Source organism: Vombatus ursinus, unplaced genomic scaffold (assembly GCF_900497805.2).
Source record: "Vombatus ursinus unplaced genomic scaffold, bare-nosed wombat genome assembly UNPS02006779.1, whole genome shotgun sequence".
In the NCBI taxonomy this organism is placed as follows: Eukaryota; Metazoa; Chordata; class Mammalia; order Diprotodontia; family Vombatidae; genus Vombatus; species Vombatus ursinus.
This window is the reverse complement of record NW_020946557.1, coordinates 6,796,842-6,819,280: the sequence shown is the minus strand read 5'-3', so window position 1 is coordinate 6,819,280 and position 22,439 is coordinate 6,796,842. Positions and strand designations below refer to the sequence as shown.

Sequence of the window (22,439 nt, the reverse complement as noted above, 5' to 3'; positions counted from 1 at the left end):
GACACCAGGCACAGCGCTTTATCCACTGTTTTGTTGTGGTTCAGTCATATCAGTTGTGTCTGATTCTTCATGACCCCATTTGGGGTTTTCTTGGCAAAGATACTGCAATGGTTTGCCATTTCCTTCTCCAGCTCATTTTACAAATGAGGAAACTGAGGCAAACAGGATTAAGTAACTTGCCCAGGAAGTACCTGAGGCCAGATTTGAACTCAGGAAGATGAGTCTTCCTAACTTCAGGCCTGGAGAGTCACCACTTAGCTATTATAAAGCAGCAATAATCGAAACCATTTGGTACAGCTAAAATAAATAGAAAAGTAGATCAACATCACACTAGAAAAGGAAAAATCAAATGACAATCCAGTGTTCAGTAAAACCAAATCATAAATTACATACAAAAGAACTTTTTATTTGGTAAGAACTACTTGGAAAATAGGAAAGCAGTCTGGCAAAAATTAGACTTAGACCAACATTTTCCACTTTTCCACATTAAGTTAAAAATGAATACATGACCTGAATATTAATGATAATACTTTTAAAAAAATTATAAGAAGAGAAACAGATCGCATACCTTTCATGTTTATGGATAAGGAATGAGTTCTTAAATAAAGGATAAAAACAGTTACAAATATTTTTGTATTGTAATCAATAAATATAAATCAAAAAATATTGTAATCAATAATTTTGATTACATGAAATTGAAAAGCTTTTGCTCAAACTGAACACATTTTTTAAAATAATGTTTTTTCAATTACATTTAAAGACAATTTTTAACATTCAGATTTTTTAAATTTTGAGTTCCAAATTTTCTCCTTCACCTCCCCCCTCCCTAAGATGGTAAACAAATTGAAATAGGTTCTATGCGTGCAATCATGTAAAACATTTTAATATTAGTCATGTTTTAAAGAAGAGACAGACCAAAACAAAAAAAAACATGAAAAAAAAACTGAAAAATGGTATGCTTTGATCTGCATTTAGACTCCATCAATTCTTTCTCTAGATATGGATAAAAATTTTTTCATCATTAGTCCTTTGTTGCTGAAAATAGGTCATTCACAGTTGATTATCATACAATATTACTGTTACTGTGTACAATGTTCTTCTGGTTCTTCTCATTTCACTTTGCATCAGCTCGTGAAGGGCTTTCCAGGTTTTTCTGACATTAGCCTGCTTATCATTTCTTTGTAGCATAATAGTATTCCATTACTATCATATACCACAACTTGTTTAGCTATTCTCCACTTGATGGGCATCCCCTCAATTTCCAGTTCTTTGCCACCATAAAAAGAGCTGCTTATAAATACTTTTGTACAAATAGGTCCTTTACCTTTTTTTTTTCATCTTTTTGGGATACAGACTGATTTTTGATTTTTCATACTGATTCAATTTTGTTGATTTGATATTTTATTAAATTATTTTTCAATAGATGAGGAATAATTGGAAGATTGACATATACTAGTTTTTATACCAGCAATTCAAACAATGAAATATGGATATAGTTTGAACAACCTTCTGATATCCTGGTTCAAAAGGTTTAGAAAATTGAAGTTTAGTTTCCATTGGAGCTGTTTCATTCAGGCATTTTTCAAAACAAAATTTAGTTCCATTTTTAAAAATTGAATTTGGTTTATGATTCGTCACATTTTCTTGGTTTTTGTTTTTACAGTTGCAAAAGTTTATCCAAAATTGACTATTTTAATCATGGTAGCATCAGAATATCTTATCTGGGGCTGATAGTTACGTTTATGGGTTCCACTTTACCTGAACATATTTTATAATCAAAACAATTATCAGGTAATAGAGTTTAAATATTTGCTGGAACATTTATAGTAGATTAAAGAATCATAAGCCAAAGCTCAAAGTAGATAAAGGGCAGTGGACCTGAAATCAAGACCTTGGTTTGAGCCCCACTTCCACTATTTCCTTCCTATATTACACCATTTACTCAAGATATAGGATGTGGGGCAAGTCACTGAATTTTTCTTTTTCTTTCTTTTTTTTTTTTTTGCTTAGGCAGTTGGGGTTAAGTGACTTGCCCAAGGTCACACAGCTAGTAAGTGTCAAGTGCTTGGTCTGAGGTCGGATTTGAACTCAGGTCCTCCTGACTTCAGGGTCAGTGCTCTATCCACTGCGCCACCTAGCTGCCCCGATCACTGAATTTTTCTAAGTGTATTTTCTCATGTGTAAAAAGGGGATAATATCTGTTCTTCCTTGCTATGAGAATGCAATTTAATAATATTTGTAGAAATGTTTTATAAACTGTAAAGCACTATCTAAATGAAAGGCTTTTTCTCAGCGCAGTTAAATTTATAAAAATTTATGTTAACTGCCTTCCTTTTTAAGGGTACTTTCCTTCTACTCTGTATGTACCCATTTATTAACATGTTGTTTTCCCCATTAACTCTCCCATATAAACTCCTTGAGGGCAGGGACTATTTTTTGCCTTTGTTCATATCTCAACATTTAGCACAGCACCTGGCACATTCTAAGCACTTAATTAATGCTAACTGATTGATTGAAAAATGTGTTTATTGAGCAGTAAAGCCGCTGACCAGTAAATGCTTAATCCTTTCAAAAAGTTTAAAAGACCATAATTGAGTATTTTTAAACCTAATTTCCTCATAACAGCCATATGCTGTTCTAATAGATACAACTGAAACATGTCACATGGCTGGGGCCAAATTAGCTGCTTGTCACAGCTGTTGTCCCAAGCAGAACTTGTCATAACAGTTCTCTAAATCATAGAGGCTTCTTTGGTGGCAATCTGTTAGTATGTTTGTCTTCAGATGTTTGGAATCTCTTCCACAGTTTGTAAAATGGATTAGTATACCAATATGATTGTCAATCAACTACTTTACTAAGCTGGAAGAAATGGCAAACCACTACAGTATCTCTGCCAAGGAAACTCCAAATGGGGTCACAAAGAGTTGGACACAACTGAACAGCAACAATACTTTACTAGGAGACATCGGCATCATTATTAAAATAGCAGGGTACAAGACAGGTAGATCAGAGCCACTGACACTGGGAGACCTGAAATATGTTCCCAGGGAAATTTATCTCCCACTTGTAAGTTGACAATGATTACAAGGGCAATGAGGTTCAATAAGGATATAGGTAGAGACTGCACCTGTGATTACATTGGAATGAGAGATTCTGGATGAGGAACCCCTCTCGCCCAATGCAGGTCAACACCTTCTAGGCAACTTAAAATCTTTGAGTTGTCTTGAGTGTTGAGATTTTTAGGTGATTTGCCCAGAGGTCACACAACCAGTACGTGTCATCAGCAGAATTAGAACCTGGCTCTTCTTGGCTTATTCTGCTTTTTTATAGAATGAGATTTTGTTTCAATTCTTAATTATATAGCAATAGTATTTGTGTTTCTGGATCTACATCAGGACTTAATAATGTTCTTGTATCATAGACCCTTTTGGCAGTTTGGTGCCTAGGGACCCATTCTCAGAATAATGGTTTTAAATAATTGAAGGAAATGCTACATTTTAGTTAAAACTTAATAAAAATAATGATGACATTATTTTTTCCTTATGCAAGTTTAAAGGCTCCTGAAATCTATAGTCTGTGGACTGTAGGTTGGGAACCTGTAATCTATATAATACTTTTCCCCTGAAGAATTTAAAGTTTTCCATTTTTTTTTTCATTCTCTTTCTCACGTAGTAAAGGAATGTATGTCTTGGGATAAAAATATCAAAATTTGGGATTTTAAAATAATTTTTCTCAAAACAAAATATGGCCTAAGTCAAATTGACCTCTAAATTGACCATTTTCTAAAGCATAATTGAATTTAGGATCATAAAATTTTAGAATTACTTAGCACTTATAGATGGCGGAAGTTGGGCGGCAGGGAAGCACAGAGAGGCTAAGTAACTTGCCCAAGATCACACAGTCAGTTAGTGGTCAAGCTAAGATTTTCCTAATTTCCTATTCCATACTGCCCTTACTAATTTGTAGGCATTTTTTATAGTGATATAAAGTATCAGTGTCACTACTTTTATCCTGCCATTTAAAAATACCTGTCTGGAACCATATAAGAGCTTCGTATAAGAAACATCAAATTTCATATCTTCAAGGAATTACATTCCTGAACATGATTAGTTGCTATTATTACTCACACTTGAGGTACTGAGTTCGTTTTTCCATTCTTATTAGTCATCTTCATCTTCATCATCATCATCTTCTTCTTCTTCAGTCTCTTCAATTTTTTCAGATTCAAATAAAGCTTTCTCTTGGGCAACCTGGAAAGCCTGCTCCTCATCCACAGTGGGGTCATCTATCTCCATGATATCTATCCCCCTGGGGTACTCTGGTTGAACAAGTGGTGGAAGTGGAGGTGTATAATTGTCTGGACTGTATTTATGACCCCAACCTATGTAAAGATTCTCAAACTTTCTGTAAACAAAAGGATGATTACCATATAAGTTTTTAGAAAGAAAAGTAAAACCTGAATGGGTTATAACAGTGAACAAACATTGGAGAGCTTTACATTTCTCTAGCCCTAAACAAAACTTCAGTTAGAAGTAGTAGAGGTGAAATATCCCTCAGGATCTATCCTATCAGAGGAAACTTCCTTACCATAAGTACTAAAGCTGATGGCTATCAATATTAGTAATAATTGTGTCTGAAACATGAACAAAGGAACCAAGGAAATCCCAGGAAAATTAGAACTAGATGTTAAAGATCTGTTTCAATATCTTTAATATCTAGTCTTAATTTTCCTAGGAATTCCTTGGTTCACAAAATACAATTTGTCATTTACATTTTTGTGTCTTTTAAATGTTGTATAAAGAGATCATTTAGCTAAATACTCTCATAGCTAACCTGAAAGATTCCATTAGTCTTCTCAAAGTCTTGACTGTGTGTTGGTAAAATCATTAGGAAAGAGTAGTAAAGGTATATGTTCTAAGTAGGGAAAAAGACATTTACTCTCCTTTTGATCATAATTCCCTTCATTTATATCTTAACCACAATTTAAATAAATTAGCAGAGCCTTCCCTTACCCATTATAGATCTCTCATCCCATGCCAATGAAAAAAGCAAATACCCCTAAATGTAAAATGATTTAAGTACTGTTTAGATTTTCCTTCACTAGAAAAATAAAGTGAATTACAGAAGCAATTAACAAGAGAATTTGACAAGGTGGAGAATCTTTGGTCTCAATACATTCAGAGGATGACTGTGACAAAGAAAGGTGATTGAATTATTCTGATAATTTCCTAAATTATCTGCTTTGTTTTCCTTAGGGTCTGGTTATTGTGTGAAATCTTTGTAAATTATTAAGGGGTATCTTGTAATGACTGTATAGCTGTCAGTACTTACTTGCCATCAGAAAAGACATATGCTCCAAGCCAAAGGTTAGATCGAAGGAATGCAATAGCATATTGAGGAATCAAATTTGAAGATAACTGGGCTGTCCAAGGAGGTGTGTTCTGAATTTCTATGAACCAAAGATAGATAAGATAGATAATTTTTACTTTTGAAAGCCAAAACTGGGTAGTGGAAAGAGAAGAAAATCAAATCAGTTTTATCTCTGACACATATTAGCTAAGTGAATTATAGGCAAATTACTTATGCTCTTGGTTCTGCAGGTACCCATCTAAGACCATAAGTTACAGACAATTTGCTAATGCCATTGTTGGAGGGAGTTTCCATATAACTAATTTTCTATACCTAAGAAATCATAGTCCTGGCTCTCACCAAATAATGTTTTTACCTCTTAGGCACATGTAGGATGTGCATTATGGATAGATATAACATCTCATTTTCTACAAATCTGCTAAAATACATGAGTCAAGAAGATGAGACAGAAGCAGGAGAACAATCGCTTAAGGTCCAAAGCTATTAAATAAAAGGTCAAGTCCTATAAATGAAAGCAAAGGCTACTGACTCCAAATCTACATTAAGTGGTAAACAAAAACAAAAGAAGAATAAATATAAAAATGATGGGAAATGTGTTAGAAATCTAAAAGTCAGTATTATGAATCAACCAACAAGCATTTATTAAGTGCCTATTTAATATACATATATACATACACATATATATGTATATATATACATATATATATAGAGAGAGAGAGAGAGAGTGTGTAAATATAAGATTTGAGGGTGGGGGTGGGTAGGGAGGAGGGTGGCACTAACAGCCAAGGAGGGGTTAGGAGAGGCTTCGTGTAGGAGGTGTCATTTGAATTGACATTTGAAGACAAGTTTGAATTCTAAAGGAAGAGGTGAAGAAGGAGTGCCATTATAGACATGAAGGACTTTACAAAGGCATAGAGATAGAAAATGGGATAATGGTGTATATGGAACAGCAAGAAGGCCAATTTGCCTGGACCATGGCACATGTGAAAAGGAGTAGCATATAACAAGCCTTGAAAAGTAGGTTGCAGCCCAGTTATGAAGAGTTAGATGCCAAACAGAGGAGTTCATAATTGATCTTAGAGGTAATAAGGAACCATGGGAATTTACTGAGCAGAAAATTGGCACCAGTGTAGACGATGTACTAGTGAGAAGAGAAGCTCAAGGCAAGAAAGCCAATTAGGAGGCTGTTGCAATAGCACAGGAAAGAGGTTTTGAGGGTCTGAACTGAGGCAATACTATATAAAAATATACAAATGTATTCTGTACTTTATTGAGTTGACAACCTATACCATGCATACCAAAGGTGCCACATGGGCCAGTTCTCATCAATGTGAGACATTTGTGAGAACCACATCTAATAAAATTTTTTCATGATTCTAACCAGTCATCAGTCAACAAAGCTTTGCTGCATTCCAAACTCCCAATGCAGCCCAGGTACCTCAGAAGAAAATAATAATAATAACTAAAAATTTATATAGTGCCTTATGGTTACTTTAAAATACTTTACACCCATTATTTCATTTAAGCCATGCAACTACGCTGTGAGGTAGGCGGTGCAATTACCATTCATTTTTCAGGTGAAGAAACTGAATCCGAGAGAAGCTAAATAACTTGTCTAAGGTTATATAGTTAATGAGTGGCAAAGAGGGGTTTCACATCCAGATTACCTAACTCTAAATCCAGTACTCTTTCCACTCCACTTCAAGCTATGACAAAAAAGAGGTGAGAACTCTGGCACATCACTTTTCAAAGGCTAATATCTCTCTGTATGTGTATACACACATGCATGTATCATATATGTGTATTCTAGATATTTTATAGTATTTTTGTAATTATGAATCCATGTGTGTATAAAAATACCTAAATCTTCAGAGATTGGAGTCAAAAGAGGTGGCCCCATTTCTGGTTCAATGTTATCTGGCTCCTCTCTTTTTTCTTCTACTTCTTCCTCTTCTACTTCGTCCTCTTCCTCTTCCCCTACTTCACTTTTTTGTATGGGGTTAAACCAGTTACACCGGCCCTATGGAACAAAAGTTAGAAGGCTAATAAGAATCTTCAACCTATGATAGCAGTTCTGTGATAATAATAATTCACAACGATTATGATAAATTTTAGAGTTCATCATTTTCTAATAGTAATTCTGGGAGGCAAATAGTGCAAGAATTATTATTCCCATTTTTCAGATAAGGAAACTGGAGACTCAAAGAGCTGTGACTTGCTGCTCATCACATCACTAGTAAGAGCTGAAGCTAGAGCTCAAAGTCAGGTTCTTCGATGGGAAGCCCGGTATTATTTCCACAGCACCACCAACTTATGTTAAAATGGGCCTAATTAAATTATGATAATTTTAGTAAAAATCATACTTTGAAGAGGAATTTTATTCAACTATACAGTTAACTCAAACAAAAGTAGATTGTAACTATTGTTTCTATTATTGTTTTACAGTGATTTTCAAACCTCCTGAAGCAAGGAATGTTTGTGTGTGTGTGAGTGTGTGTTTCTATGTGTATGTTATCCCAAAAATCTTAGTGCAGTTTTAAGTTATTAATGCTCTATGTATATGTGTACATATGTATTACATATTTACATATGTATGGCATATTTATTTTACATATGTATTACATATTTTACATATGTACGACATATGACTTTTGGGATACCCCGTATTTTTAACCATTTTATCATCAATGATGCACATGAAGAGGTCATTAGAAATAATATAATAGGGGGCGGTGCAGTGGATAGAGCACTGGCCCTGAAGTCAGGAGGACGTGAGTTCAAATCCAGCCTCAGACCAAACACTTGACACTTACTAGCTGTGTGACCCTGGGCAAGTCACTTAACCCCAATTGCCTAAAAATAAAAAAATAAATAATATAATAAGAAGAATAAATGAGTAAATATTAAGACAATAATATTTGTAATGTGTCAAAGGTATATTCTGCTTTTGGTACCTACTGGCTAAGTGACTCTAGATAAGTTATTTAAAATCTTAGCATTGCAGTGAACGCTCCAAAAAATGTGGTGTAGAACAGGTGTCAATCTTTATTTGATGTTAATTTCTTCAAGTGGAATTCCCTATCCTGACAAAATTAAAAAGAGGGAAGAGAGAAGGAAGTGGGAGCAGAGAGAAGAAAGAAAAGAAGAGGAAAAAAAAAAGAAAATAAATGAGAAGAGATGAGAAAAGATGGGATGAGATGGGGATAGCTATAGTGAAAGCTATAGTTTCTCACTTTTCTTTTATGTAATTCATTATCTTTTTCATGTTTTTCCTTCTGTGAGTTATGCTAAAATAATTGTAGTATGCCTTCGACAAATGAGTGGCAATAATTATATGTTCTCTGACATAGTTTTTGAATATACTTGGTAATAAGTGTACCACTATGGTGAAATAGGAATGTGATTTAAAGAAAAGGAACAAGAACCTAAAAATAATATGCTTCCATAAAATTAAAATGTGAAAAAAATAGATAATTTCCCAAACTCACCTAAATACTACTTTATTTGAAGTAGTTCACAGAACACTACTAGTAAGTGGCACACTTGAGGCAGTTAGGTGGCACAATGGATCCCTATCCTATCCCTGGGATCGAGAAGAATTGAATTCAAATTTGGCCTCAGGCCTGCTAGCTGTGTGACCCTGGGCAAGTAACTTCTATCTGCCTTAGTTTCCCCAACTTTAAAATGGGGATAATAATAGTATCTCTCTCAAGAAGGGAAAAATCAAATGAAATAATATTTATTTATAGTCATTTGGGGTTAAGTGACTTGTCCAGGGTCACACAACTAGTAAGAGGCCACATTTGAACTCAGGTCCTCCTGACTTCAGGGCTGGTGCTGTATCCACGGCGCCACCTAGCTGCCCCTGAGATAATATTTATAAACCACTTGGTACAATGCTTGGAACATAGCAGTTATTAACAAATGCTTATTTCCCTCCTTCCTACAGTTTGAAAGTCTCTAATCGATGACATTTATTTGGTATTCTGACTTGTATTTTTAGTTGATATTTTTGTTCCTTTATAAAGCTCTTTTGCTAAACTATAAACTCCTTAAGGGACTATTGTCTTATACTTGTCTCCCACACAGTAGAAATTAAATAAATAATGATTGATTGATAGATTGAGAACTTCCAGGAGCATACCTGAGGTAGAATATGTTGCACATGGTGAACCCAGTTGGACAGGGATTCTACTAGCTCAGTGACTCGGATGCCTTCAAAATCAGGATTCTTCTCATAATTATCCTGTCCACCTTCTACCTCTTCCTCCTCTTCACCTTCTTCTCCAAAATGATAGAAACCTAGAGGGCTAATGTGAGTTCCTGCTGAAATTCGAGCGATTTGCGCCCGCAAGTAATTACTCTCATTTCCTGGAAAGGGGGGATAACTCCTGATAGGAGCATCTAATCGTCCAGTGAAATATTTCTTGATTTTCCTTGCAATAACAATTTGTGCTGGTGTCACTGACGGTAAGCTTACCCAAGGCCTTCCTGGCTCATTGCACACAAAGTAGGTGTATTTGTTGGCACCTGTTCTGTTGTCTTCTTTTGGTATCACTTGTGGGCCCTTGTAAGAAGACTTAGGTAATTCATCTTCCTCATCTTCATCTGCCTCACTTTCTTCAATGTTATCTTCCTCTTCTATCTCCTCTTCATCTTCCCCTTCACGGAATTCCACTTCAGCCACAATGTAATTCATCTCTAGACCCAAGATTTTCCCCCAGAAGCGGCATGTGTGTATTGGTTGTGTGTCAGTGAGCTGTTTGAGGGCAAGAAAAATGCGGTAGGTTTCATCTGTACTTAAACCAACTCCGGCTTGCTCAAAATAGAAAGCTGATTCCATTATATTTGGAAGAGGGGTTTCTGCCTTAAGAGAGAAATACATTAGAATGTCAGATACAAGCAGGGGTGTTGAAAAACTTAAATGGGATAATGGTTGTAAAGCATTTTGCAAACCTTAAAGTGTTATGTGAATGTCAGTTATTATTATTACTATTAATTATTATCATTATTATTATCATACAGGCACCAGTCCTCCAGTCTGGTAATAGCTTCACTCCTTGAGTCTTTTACTGCATTTCTGATGAACTCAAGCAATGTTTATCAAGCAATACAGGAGTATGCTGATAAATGTTTAGCAAGGCTCTTTAGGGGGAAAATATATGCACGTGTATTTTTCAATTTAGTCAGTATTATTAACACTTTCTTAAGTCTAGACAATCAACAAAACTATAAATCAAGCCCTGATTTATAGCAATTGTCGATTTCCAGGGTAATATACTCACACTGAAAATTTATCATCTCTCACAGGCCAATAGAACTAGCTCCTGCACACCACTGAATACAAGAGAATCTATTTACATTCCTTTCTTCACCTGCATTCCCTTGAATGCTTTACTAATTCCAATCACAACACTTTTGTTCATGTTACTGCTGACACCCACAGTGCTGTTCCACCAACCTCTCAGCCAGTTTATCTTCTCAATTCTTAATTCGATATCATCCTGTAGGGATGAGTCCCTAGCTCAATAACATCTTTATCACTTATTTATTTTACATTCTCTTTTATTACTAACATAGGAGGCTTTTATCCTATCATCTTATACTTACTTTAATATTTCAAGGATTTCTGATTTCATTTCTTATAGGTATTCCCTTGCAGGGACACAGATCACAACTCTTCTATATACAAGTAATAGTCTTTGTGAGTGGGTGTGGCAGAAAAATCCATCAACTTGTGACCAAGTTCATTTCCTTTTTTGACAAGACTCAGAGGACTATCATTGACATAGCACATCTAGATTTCAAGAAAGCATTTGAAAAAGTCTCTCCCTCATGGCTGGGCATGGTGCCATACACTTGTGTCATAATCCATGCTTCTAGGGAAGGCTGAAGCTGGTGAATCACTTTTAAGTTGGGGGTTCTGAGTTGCAGCAAGGCTAAAGCTGATCAGGTGTCTTCAATAAGTCTGACACCAATATGGTGAGTCCCTGGGAGTGTCAGGTCACCAGGATGTTTAGAAGGGGCAAACTGGTTCAGGTTGGAAACTTGATACAAGTTAAAGCTTCCATACTGACCAGCATTTGGATCAGGTCCCTAATTATGACTCCTGCATTTCTAGCCTAGGGGAAATAGAGAGACATAGGAGAGAGAAACAGAGAGACAGAGACAGAGAGACAGACAGAGACAGAGAGAGAGACAGAGAAGCAAGAAAGAGAAAAAGAAATAGAAGAAAGAAGGAAGAAAGAGAAGGAAGGAAATTTAAAAAAAAAACAAAAAAAAGAGAAAAGAAAATCTCCCATGTTAACTAGTAGAAAAGATGTGAACTAAATGAACATACAATTAATTATGAAAGCAGAACTAGTTGAATGATTTGATTCATGCCAAGAGTAATCATTAAAGGCTTGATTATAACTTGGAGGGAGATCACTAGTGGAATATCTATCCTTGGCCCTGTTCTGTTCTTTATTTTTATCATAGTCTTAGGAAATGATATCAATTTATAGGCTACATGTAGCCAGGATGAATACCCAAAATATTGGATGACAATCAGGGGGCAAAAAGATCTCAATAGGCTAGAATCATGGGATGAATCTAAGAAAATGAAATTTAATAAGTATAATGTCCTACCTCTGGGTCCATAAAAATGTACTAGTGAATTATATGGGACACAACAGTTTATATGAAAAAGTCCTGAGTTTTTGTTCATGGGCTGCAAACTTAAAATGTGCCAGCTTTCAAAATGACAGCGTCCAATATGGTAGCCAAAAGTGCTAACATGACAATAGGTTATGTTAAGAGATTCCTGAAGTTCAGAATGAGGGATGTGATGTTTCCACTGCACTCTATCTTGATCTGTTTGCATATAGAATATTATACTAAGTTCTAGGTGCCCCATTTTAGGAAGGGCACTGTTAAGCTGATGAGCATCCAGAGCATCCAGGATGATAAAGACTGGGACTATGCCATATTTCATATAAGAAGCATTTATTAAATGTCTAGGGGCAACTAGGTGGCACAGTGGATAGAATGCTAGGCCTGGAGTCAGGAAGACTCACCTTCCTGAGTTCAAATCTGGCCTCAGACACTTCATAGCTGTGTGACCCTGGGCAAGTCACTTCACCCTGTTTGCCTCAGTTTCCTCATCCGTAAAGTGAGCTAGAGAAGGAAAGGGCAAACCACTCCAATATCTTTGAAAGAAAACCCCAAATGGAGTCATGAAGAGTCGGACATGACTGAACAAATTAAGTGTCTGTTGTGTGCTATTCACTGGACACACAAAGACAAAAAGAAAAACAACTTTTAGCCACAAGGAGTTTACTTTCTACATTGGGGGGAGGCAATATGTACACAAACTAGTAATATAAAATACATACAAAGTAAATAAGTGTGTGGAGGAAGGGGTCAAGAGCTCTAACAACTGAGAGGATCAGGAAAGGATTCCTATAGGCATGATTTTTTTATACTCCATAAGGGTATAATTACACAAAGATGTAACTTTTCACACTTCATGTAGTAGGTTTGTTCTGAGCCTTTCACAAAGTTAGGGATCTTAAGGAACAGAGAAGAGGGAGTGCATTCCAGGCACTTGAAACAGTTGATGAAAATGAACAGAGCTGGAGGATTGAACTGGGTACGTACAGAACAAGTAGCCCACTTTGGCTGCTAAGTAGAATGATTGATTAATTGTTGTCCTTTGTTCCTGAAGAGGACCAAAATAACATCACTACATTAGAGTCAAGTTACAGTATATCTGACTGTGGCCAATCAGAACAACATGAGCTCAGAAGGCTCTATCTACCACAGGTCGGGCACAAATAGTCCATGTGAATGGGTAGGCTAGTTGTCCTCTGGTATTTCAAGAACTGTCATATGGAAGAGATATTAGGCTTGTTTTGTTTGGCTCCAGAGAGCAGAACTGGGTGCTATCTATGGAAGTTGAGGAGGGGCAGATTTAGGCTTGGTGTTTCAAAAAGCTTCCTATCAATTAGAACTATCTAAATGTAGGATGGGCTGCCTTGGGAGGCAGTGGGTTCCTCCTCACTGGAGGTATTCAAGCAGAGACTATCACTTTTGGGGACCATTGTAATGATAATTCCCATTAAGGTGTTGGTTGGACTAGGCCTCTGAGAATCTATAATTCTATGACTACTCTTTGGATTCAGTCATGCATCTACTACCAAATCTACAACTACATTAATGGTTATTCCTTTTTTTTGTATCCATCAAAGCACTAGAAGGCGTTCTATAAGTCATTAATGAATAAGGGAATGAAAATTATCATCAGATGAAGTCTAGCATCCAAGGTCCTCCAAAATTGATACCACTTCACCTAATAAGGCTTTGTACTCTTTCTATTCCAAGCAAGCCTGTCTCTTTACACGCTCCCTTGCCCCTCCAATGCTCATGCCCCCTACACGCACACACACACACACACACACACACACACTCACATACATACACACACACACTCACACACACACACATACATACACACACAGGTATAGAGAGGAGATAAAGGAAGTAATAATAGTATTTAGATTTGAAGATTACCAACAAATAAACATCCCAATAACATGGTTTAATGGAAAGAACATTGGAGGTTGAAGCCCTAGAATGAATCTTCTCCAAAGACTTAGTAATGGACTGATTCAATTTCTAGTGTTGCCATATACTAGTCATACGAACTTAACTCAGTAACAACCTTCATCTCAATTTCTTCACCTTTATAATGAGGATAATAATATTGCCCATCACAATGAATTGTAATGAAGATTTAATATGACACAATATATGAAAGTACTTTGTAATTTCTAATGTAATATAAACATAAAGTTGTGTTGTTACATGAGAGGCAGCATAGCACAATGGATAGAAAACCAACCTTGTAGTCAGGAAGACCTGGATAAAGGTCCTCTCTCTGATAAATATTACCTATGGGACCCTGGGTAAATTGCTTAACTTCTCAGTATACCATCCAGTTTTCTCAAACTATAAACCACAGACAAGGTACAGGGGAGTTAAACAGGGGTTCCTAGTACCAATGGAATCACAAATCTGTCTTCTTTTCTCCCACTAAAATATATATTATGTGCAAATATGCTAACTAGAACTTCACTACTGAGAATTATATATAAGATTAGTTTATCTTGAGCCCTCCAACGATATTTATTTTGTAACCCTCCAAAAGAACATTCTAATATATGCTGCCTCATTTATAAAGCAAGTCTTTGGCATCGATCCTTCAAGATATTTTATAGCAGAACTAAAGAGAATTACAGATACTTAAATGTGGTTTTAAAAAAAATCTTAGTGTACATTTCATATGAGAATATTAAAGTGTTTAATTAGAAATTAAGTAAGTCTATTTTGGTGGATTGTTATTAAAGAAGGGTATGAAGAATTATGAATTATCTGACTCAGGGGCTTTTGATCTTTTTTTGTGTCATGAACTCCTCTGTCAGTCTGGTGAAGTCTATAAACCAACTTCTTCTCAGAATCATGTTTTTAAATAACTGAAGGAAATTATACATTTTTATGAGAAGTTAGAGAAAATAAATGTATATTTTTCCCCATTCAAATTCATGGACCCTCTGAAATCTATCCACAGGCACCTGGCATTTTGTAGACCTCTTACCCCCTGGTTAAAAATTCCTAATCTAAATAAAGATAAAAATTAGCCACAGGGCCAGGAACATACATGACATTTTTATTCTTCTAGGATAGCATCTGCTTAAACTAACAAATTTATAAACAAAGAGATAGGCTCAAGATGGCATCTACGAATAGTCTCACTTACTACCGAAGCATCTGGGAAACAGAATAATAAGTGCATACTACATACACAGGCAGCTAGGAAATAGAATAATGGATTCTATTTGGAAATTTGCACATCAGAAATTTGAGTTACTACATCACGTATTCGATAATTAGAGTATACTATCCTTATGTCTCATACTAGCTTACTCTGATCTGTGAAGAATCGTTCACAGATTCTTATAACATATGCAGGAATGATCTCATTTTTCCACTTTCTTGTCAGCCCTTCCTGAATCATCTCACATTCTCATCTCTTAACAACTTGTGTAAAAAAAAAAAAAGAAAAAAAAAAGAGTAATATAAGCAGGCCAGTCTGGGTAAAGATTCAAAGGAAGCCCAAGTAAAGGCAGTCATTTAAAGACAGACTTTCAATTGTTCTACATTTGTTCATGCAATAAACATTTATTAAGCATTAACTAAAATAATAACATTTACATAACACTTCTATAGTTTATGAAGTACTTTCATAATGTCTCATTCCCTTATTTGATTTCTTCAATAACCCTATAAGTAGGTAGCATAAGTATCATGTCTATTTTCTAAATAAAGAAACTAAGGTCCATTGCCTTTTTTTGTATCCCTTGGTTTAGCACAGTACCTAGCACCACACTAGGTGCTTAATAAACGTTTAGAGAGTAATTGACTGACTTGTACAAGATTATACAGTTAGCAAGTGGAAGAACCTAGGCTCAAATCCATCACATTTGGGTTTCTTCCATTATACTATTTTACCTCTCTGTAGAAGGCAGCTAGGTAGCACAGTGAATAGAGTGCCACTGGGCCTGGAGTCAAGAGGACCTGAATTCAAATCCAGCCTCAGACACTTGGGCAAGTCACTTAACACTGTTTGCCTCAATTTCCTCATCTGTAAAATGAGCTAAAGAAGGAAATACAAACTACACCAGGATCTTTGCCAAGAAAACCCCAAATGGGGTCATGAAGAGTTGGACAAGATTGAAATGGCTGATAAACAACAACCTCTCCGTAGCAGGTAATATGTTTGATGTATTTTTACATAAAATGACCAAAATATTGTCCCTGCCACAGGGATAGGAACTGGACTTCTGATTTCATTGATATAGGGACCTCCTAGATAAGAAATCTCTCTCTCTACTAATAATTTGGTACTTCCTTTCCAACTTATAGTCTTATAGAGTTACAGTACCATAGAGCACTGAAAGGTTAAATTACTTGCCCAGGATCACACAGTCAGTGGGTTTCCTAGCTTCAAGGCCAGCTCTTTATTTACTATATCATGCTGCTTCTCTCCCCTGCCACAAAAGACTTTAAAAATGCATTTAAGTAGATAAGGCAAGAATATAAGGAGACTCTAGAAAATTTAAAATGCTAACGTACAACTTTACAAATTTGATGGTGATGGGGTGCTTGTGCTTGGACCCCATTATCTCTCCCTTATCTTTCCCCAGGCCAAAGACCCTATCTCTGGCAATAACTCATGAGTAGGCCCACTGAGGCAAACTATCTCTCCCTGCTACAGGAACAAGCTGACTTCTGTAGAATTTCCCTTGTATGAACAGTACTATCTTGTACCAGCTGAAGTACCATGTACTGATTCCCACAGTTACTATATACAAGCCAGAGGTCAAGTCATAGATGTCAACTCCCAAGGCTATCTTGTTACAGACATAGATGTACAGACATGCAGACCCCTTAGAAGTCCCCCCCCTACCCCTCCAGGTGATGCGAGATAATGAATGACACCTGAGCCCAAGGTACAGAAACTGTATGTTCAGCACCTACTTAGCATTCTTGGCACACATTCACTGATCTTTTTCTGTATAAGCTTTAGCATCACTCCTGTTAGGTTGTGAATTCCCTAAAGGAGCTCTGCCTGCCTTTATTTGTGTTATAATAAACTTTTTGCCACTTGACTGGAAGACCACTTGAGTCTGTGAATTCTTTCCAGACAACTCCGCCCCAAACCTTGGTATTTTGGGGTCCCTGCACTCCTAAAATTGCATCAATGGGAAATCCAAAGCAAAGGAATGATTAGTGTTTAGGTTAATTAATTAATTAATGATTAGATGAGATAAGTTGGAAAATGCTACCTGAAGAACACTTGACAAAGACAAAGGTAAAAATAGTTCATAGAGAACTATGAAATAAGAAGGTATGATTTTTAAATTAAAAAAAATTGACCATAGTGACTTACTATTTCATCTTCCTGTTCTTGATCACCTTCTAAATTTCCTTGGAGAAAAAGTGTTTTTTGCTTCTCTGCTAGTTCATATGCCAAAGGTACCTCATGTTCATCTTGGAGTGTGTCCAATTTCTTATTAAAATGAGCCTTTTTCACATCTTGACTGATATTTTCAATGATGTCAACAACATTTTCAGGACGTTGATCTAAAATTCTAGTCAGCATCTCACAGAGATGATCGTATCTACCCAAACAGAGAAAATTCCAGAAAAGGGCATTAGACTTTCTAAGTGTAGCAAATAAAACTGATGAAAGTGCAAAGACTTAGGCATTCAAGGAGCCTGAAAACTTTCAGGCTTACTGAGATATTAATTGCTTATACACTGATGACACCTTCTGTCTCCTCAGAAAGTCTCTTGCACTTTCAGAGGGAGAAGGCACCTTAACATAAGTGCCACAGGGTTCTGTCCTGGGCCCTCTTCACTTTTCCCTCTCTACTACTTCATTTGGTTTTCTCATCAGCTACTTATCCTGCTTCAATTTCATCAGCTCTCATGGATTTAATTACCATCTCTATACTGATGATTCTCAAATCTACTTATCCTGCCCCAATCTCTCTTCTGACCTCCAATCTCATCCCATCTCCAAATGCCATTCATCTCAAGCTGGATGTCCAGCAGACATTTAAAACTCAACATGTTGAAAACTCACCCCTCCTACCTTCCCTATTACTGTAGAGGGCAACACCATCCTTCCTGTCCCTCAGACTCATAACTTTAATAACAATTTCTTGAGAGCTTCTTTAGTATGAATCAGTTCTCCAAGGAATGATTACCTCAAAGTTGACCGACAAAATTGAGTATCTTAACCTGCAGATGTGAAAATTTAACCCTAGACCTGGGATCATCTGAAAAAGATGTCACTCAGTAAGGTCCAGAACTATCTGCCTTCTCTTTAATACCATATCATAACTACTATACATTATCTTAGAGCCTTTGATCTAGCCAAAAAAGTCTGTTCTCCATCACCACTATTCAACTTGATAATTTTCTGCCTTTAAATCTCTCTTTGCTATTTGTAATTCCCCTTATAATATCTATATAATATTGCCTTCCACGACATGGCTTAGATTCACTTCTTTCCAGAGTGTTTCCCTGATTTACATCTCTTGGTCCTACCAACAGATCACCAGGCCAACTGTATCCTTGAATCTCTTGCTCTCTTGTCTTATTGTTGTTCACATCTTGACAACTTCCAACCTTGGTTTACCTCTACTATTGCTTTCCCTATTACCTGGCTGCTGCTGCTCACCATCTGAAGAAGTCAAACAACCATACTAATTAAGTCCATTAAAATTTTATGTTATTTTATCTCAATTTGGCACTCCTAGCTGCATATTAATCCTTTCACTCCTTCTTGAATGGCTATTGCATTCCCCTACAGAACCTGTTCTAAATTATTTCTTCTCTCCTCAAGCCTCTCATATAATGTCATCCTCTTCCTTCTGATCAGAGGACCTACATGTTTAACCACTCCTCCATTTCCTTTGTTGGGTCCTTATCCATGCCCAACTTCTTAACCAAGGGTGATCAGCAAGGTTCTGTCCTAGATCCTCTTCTCTTTCTACATTCTATTTCTTGGTGACCTCATTAATTCCCATAGGTTCAATAATAATCTGTATTCAGATGACTTCCAAATATACATATCCAATCTTTCATTTCTCTCATCTTTTGTACTCATTCACTTGCCTGGTCTTGGCTGTTTTTCCTTCACGATATCTTTGCCATTTTTCCCCTTCTTTGCAATCATAACCAAGTAGACTGGTTCAGGTTCTCATCAATAATTGCTTGGATTATGGCAATAGCTTCTTATTTTGTCTCTCTATATCTAATGTCTCCCTACTCTGATCCATCCTCCATACAGCAGCCAAAGTGATATTCTTAATGCACAGCTCTGGCCATGTTACTCCTCTACTCAAAAGTGACTATTGCTTTAGAATAAAATATGAATTCTTCTGTTTGGTATTTAAAGCCTTCCACAGTCTGGCTCCCACCTACCTCTCCATTGTTATTACCTATTACTCTCTTTCACATATTCTATAGCCAAACTGCCGTACTATCAATTCCCTAGATGTAATATTCTATTTCTTTCCTGAATGCCTTTGTACATCCCATTGTTTGCATGCTCTTGCTTTTCATCTCAGCCTCTCAGAAGCCCTAGCTTCTTTTTAGGCTCAGCTCTGGTGTCAATTCCTACGTGAAAACTTTCCTGTTCCCTTGACTTGTTCTTGAGTGCTCCTTCCTGAAATTACATATTTTTAAAATATACTTTACATTTATGAATGTTTACATGTTGTATATCTTCTCTTTAGCATTCAAAGCCCTTCATAATCTAGCCCCTCCCCTCCCTTTTTTAGTCTTTTTTCACCTTCCACTCCCATCCAATGTCACTGTGCTTCAAACAAGACACTCCACCTCTCAGTTCCAGGCATTTTCACTTAACTGTCCCCCATGCCTGGAATGCCCTCCCTCATCTCTGCTTCGTGGCTTCTCTTGCTTCTTTTAAGACTCAGCTAAAATCCCACCTTCTATAAGAAGCCCTTCCCTATCCCTCAATTTTAGTGCCTTTCCTCTGTTAATTATCTCCTATTTATTCTGTATACAGCTTGTTTTTACATAGTTGTTTGCATGTTGTCTGCCCCATTACAATGGCAACAACTGACTTTTGCCTTTCTTTGAATCTCTAGTACTTAGAAAATGCCTGGCACATAACAGGTATTTAATAAATGCTTACTGACTATACACACACACACACACACCCCAAATATATGTTTCACACACATATGTATGTATATATATATGTGTGTGTGTCATATATACATATGTATATATTTTTCATATGAATTCTCCTCAAATGAACTGTCAAATTTTCTAAGGCAGAGATGTTTTATTTTGTACAAATCCACTTCCTTAACATACTTCTATGCAAAGTATAGTAAGGACCATATTGCTTATTAATGAATTACTTTCCTATTTATGCTGGTTACTATTATGCTCTGGTATATTTATATTAATGAACTTTTTGAAATCAAGAAAAGAGTTTGCATATCTTGAATAGGTATCAAGAGTAAAGAGCACATTATTCTCATATACAGGGGGACACCAATAGGCAAGGTGAGTTTTCATTGATCTGTAATTACTTAAATAGTCAGTATGTGCTAAACACTGTACTAGGCACTGGGATTCAAACACAAAAATCAAACAAACTCTAACTTCAAAGAGTTTATATTCCATTGATTTTCATGTTTCATAGATTTATATATGTTGGATACTATCCTCAGCATTGTATAAGTAGTACTCACTTTTTTTGGGGTAATTTTTGCATATAAAAACTGGCATCATTTTTATTCATGTTTATCAAGATGCTTATTTGAGGATATGCTTAAATTTGCTTTTAATGTGAATGATGCCCCTTCTACATCATTGGCCAGTCTCCAATTTTGTCTTTTTCTTGTTTCCTGGAATAGATAAAGGCTTTTATGACCAGGAGAATTGTTTTGTTTTGTTTTGTTTTGTTTTTTACTCTTTATCAAAATCTATGGAAAAGGAAAACTAGTGATAATTAATAAGAAAAGTAAACTCTCTAGCCTAAACAAATTCTAGCTTTAAATAATTAAGTAGAAGTAATATTTTAACTATTTTACCCTACTTTTGGTTTTGTGAAAATATAGAATATTCTTTAAATATAAACAAAATGAGCTATTTTACTACTACTGTCTCTGATATTTAAGTAAACAGATTCAATTCACTACACATGAAAACCAACCAGGCATTCAACAAAATGTTTGTTGATTGATAGGCATAACTGAGAACCATTAATTTATGGAAAGAAATGTTATTACTATGTGCCTAGGCTTCATCAAACTACTAGCCAGATAACCATTTAACACATCCTGGGCTTCCAGTCTTTTGTCACTTTCTTTACTAATAGGACTCTTCTGAAGACACACTCATACACACACACTCAATTACTTAGTTATATTCCTCTTTCCTCAGTCAATATCTATTTATCTAAGACTCACAGATTTAGGCCCGATTTGCTACTTTTCTTCAGCAGATATGCCTTAGCATTCTGGGCAGCAATCTCTAGCTTACTAGGTGCAGCAGGTTCAGGTGCACCCTTTTGCGTTAGCCCAAGTTCTAGCTGAGAGAGATCAGAGTTACTGTTGGATTCATCATGATGAAAAATGTCTGCATTTGTGTGTTCTTCTGGTGGATTGATGTTCTGATTCATGTCCTGGGGAAGATACTGGGGTTGTTGGGAAAGGTAAGAGGAGGATTCCTCTGATCCAGTAAAGTGAAGAGTTGCTTCTCTTTCATAAGGAACTTGTTCTGAATGGCTAGGACGAGGCTCCCCAGCCACTGAAATTGCATGACTGTCATGTTCAGTCTTGGTAGGTGAGGTAAGGCCCTGTGGACCTGGCCTCAGCTGAGGAGGACCTTCTGAACTTAGTTCTGAAGAGGCAGGGCTAACTGCAGCGTCTGGTTCTGCTGGGGGTGCTCCAGAGGCTCTCCCTCCAGATCCGGAGCTCTGAGGTGGAGTCCCATCCCTGGACTGGGGCTCGGGTGCCGACTCCTTTTCCTCCTTAAGGGAATCAGCTACCTCGGGTTCAGGGTCTTGGGACGAAGAAGGTGGAGCAACTTCCCCAGGCTGCCCGCCTTCCCTGGCTCCCCCCTCCTCTTGCTTTTCCTGCTGATCTTCCTCATGGGATTCCTCGGGCTTGGGGGAGGCAAAGACTTCCATGGCTTTTGCGAGAGACGATAGATGTGGATTTGTGGGTACTGGCTTTATATGAAGGGGTGCGCGTGGGGCTCGAGGACAAGGGGCGCCAGCAGATCTGCTCCAGGGACTCCGGCGGCTTGGGGACCCGTTTCCATAGCAACTTCAGAGGAGGAGGGGCGGGCCGTCTCTAAGGTAAACATAGCGTAGTTTTGCTTAGACTGGTAAAGGGATGGGGGAGTGGGGAGTGGCTTGGGGAACTGCAGTAATGATTTGATCGTGGTCCTGCCCTTCTCACAAATCAACCAAT

General features: G+C 36.8%; 1 protein-coding gene across 1 annotated transcript; it reads right to left on the bottom strand.

Annotated features, from left to right (window-relative positions):
• Positions 1-226: 226 nt before the first annotated feature.
• On the bottom strand, positions 227-22,153 carry RSPH4A (radial spoke head component 4A). Its single transcript, XM_027848654.1, has 7 exons — positions 21,432-22,153; positions 17,363-17,594; positions 9,515-10,237; positions 7,231-7,390; positions 5,332-5,449; positions 4,128-4,404; positions 227-297 (listed from the first exon to the last, which is right to left on the bottom strand). The coding sequence occupies exons 1-6, from the start codon at positions 22,151-22,153 to the stop codon at positions 4,161-4,163; spliced, it is 2,199 nt and encodes a 732-aa protein (XP_027704455.1). The 3' UTR covers positions 227-297; positions 4,128-4,160.
• Between the last annotated feature and the right edge of the window lie 286 nt (positions 22,154-22,439).

Coding starts and splice junctions, on each gene's coding strand:
- RSPH4A (XM_027848654.1), bottom strand. CDS start 22,153: ATGGAAGTCTTTGCCTCCCCCAAGCCCGAGGAATCCCATGAGGAAGAT. Junction 17,595..21,431: donor AGCAAATCGGGCCTAAATCT/GTGAGTCTTAGA, acceptor CTGTTTGGGTAG/ATACGATCATCTCTGTGAGA. Junction 4,405..5,331: donor TATGTCTTTTCTGATGGCAA/GTAAGTACTGAC, acceptor TTTTGTTTACAG/AAAGTTTGAGAATCTTTACA.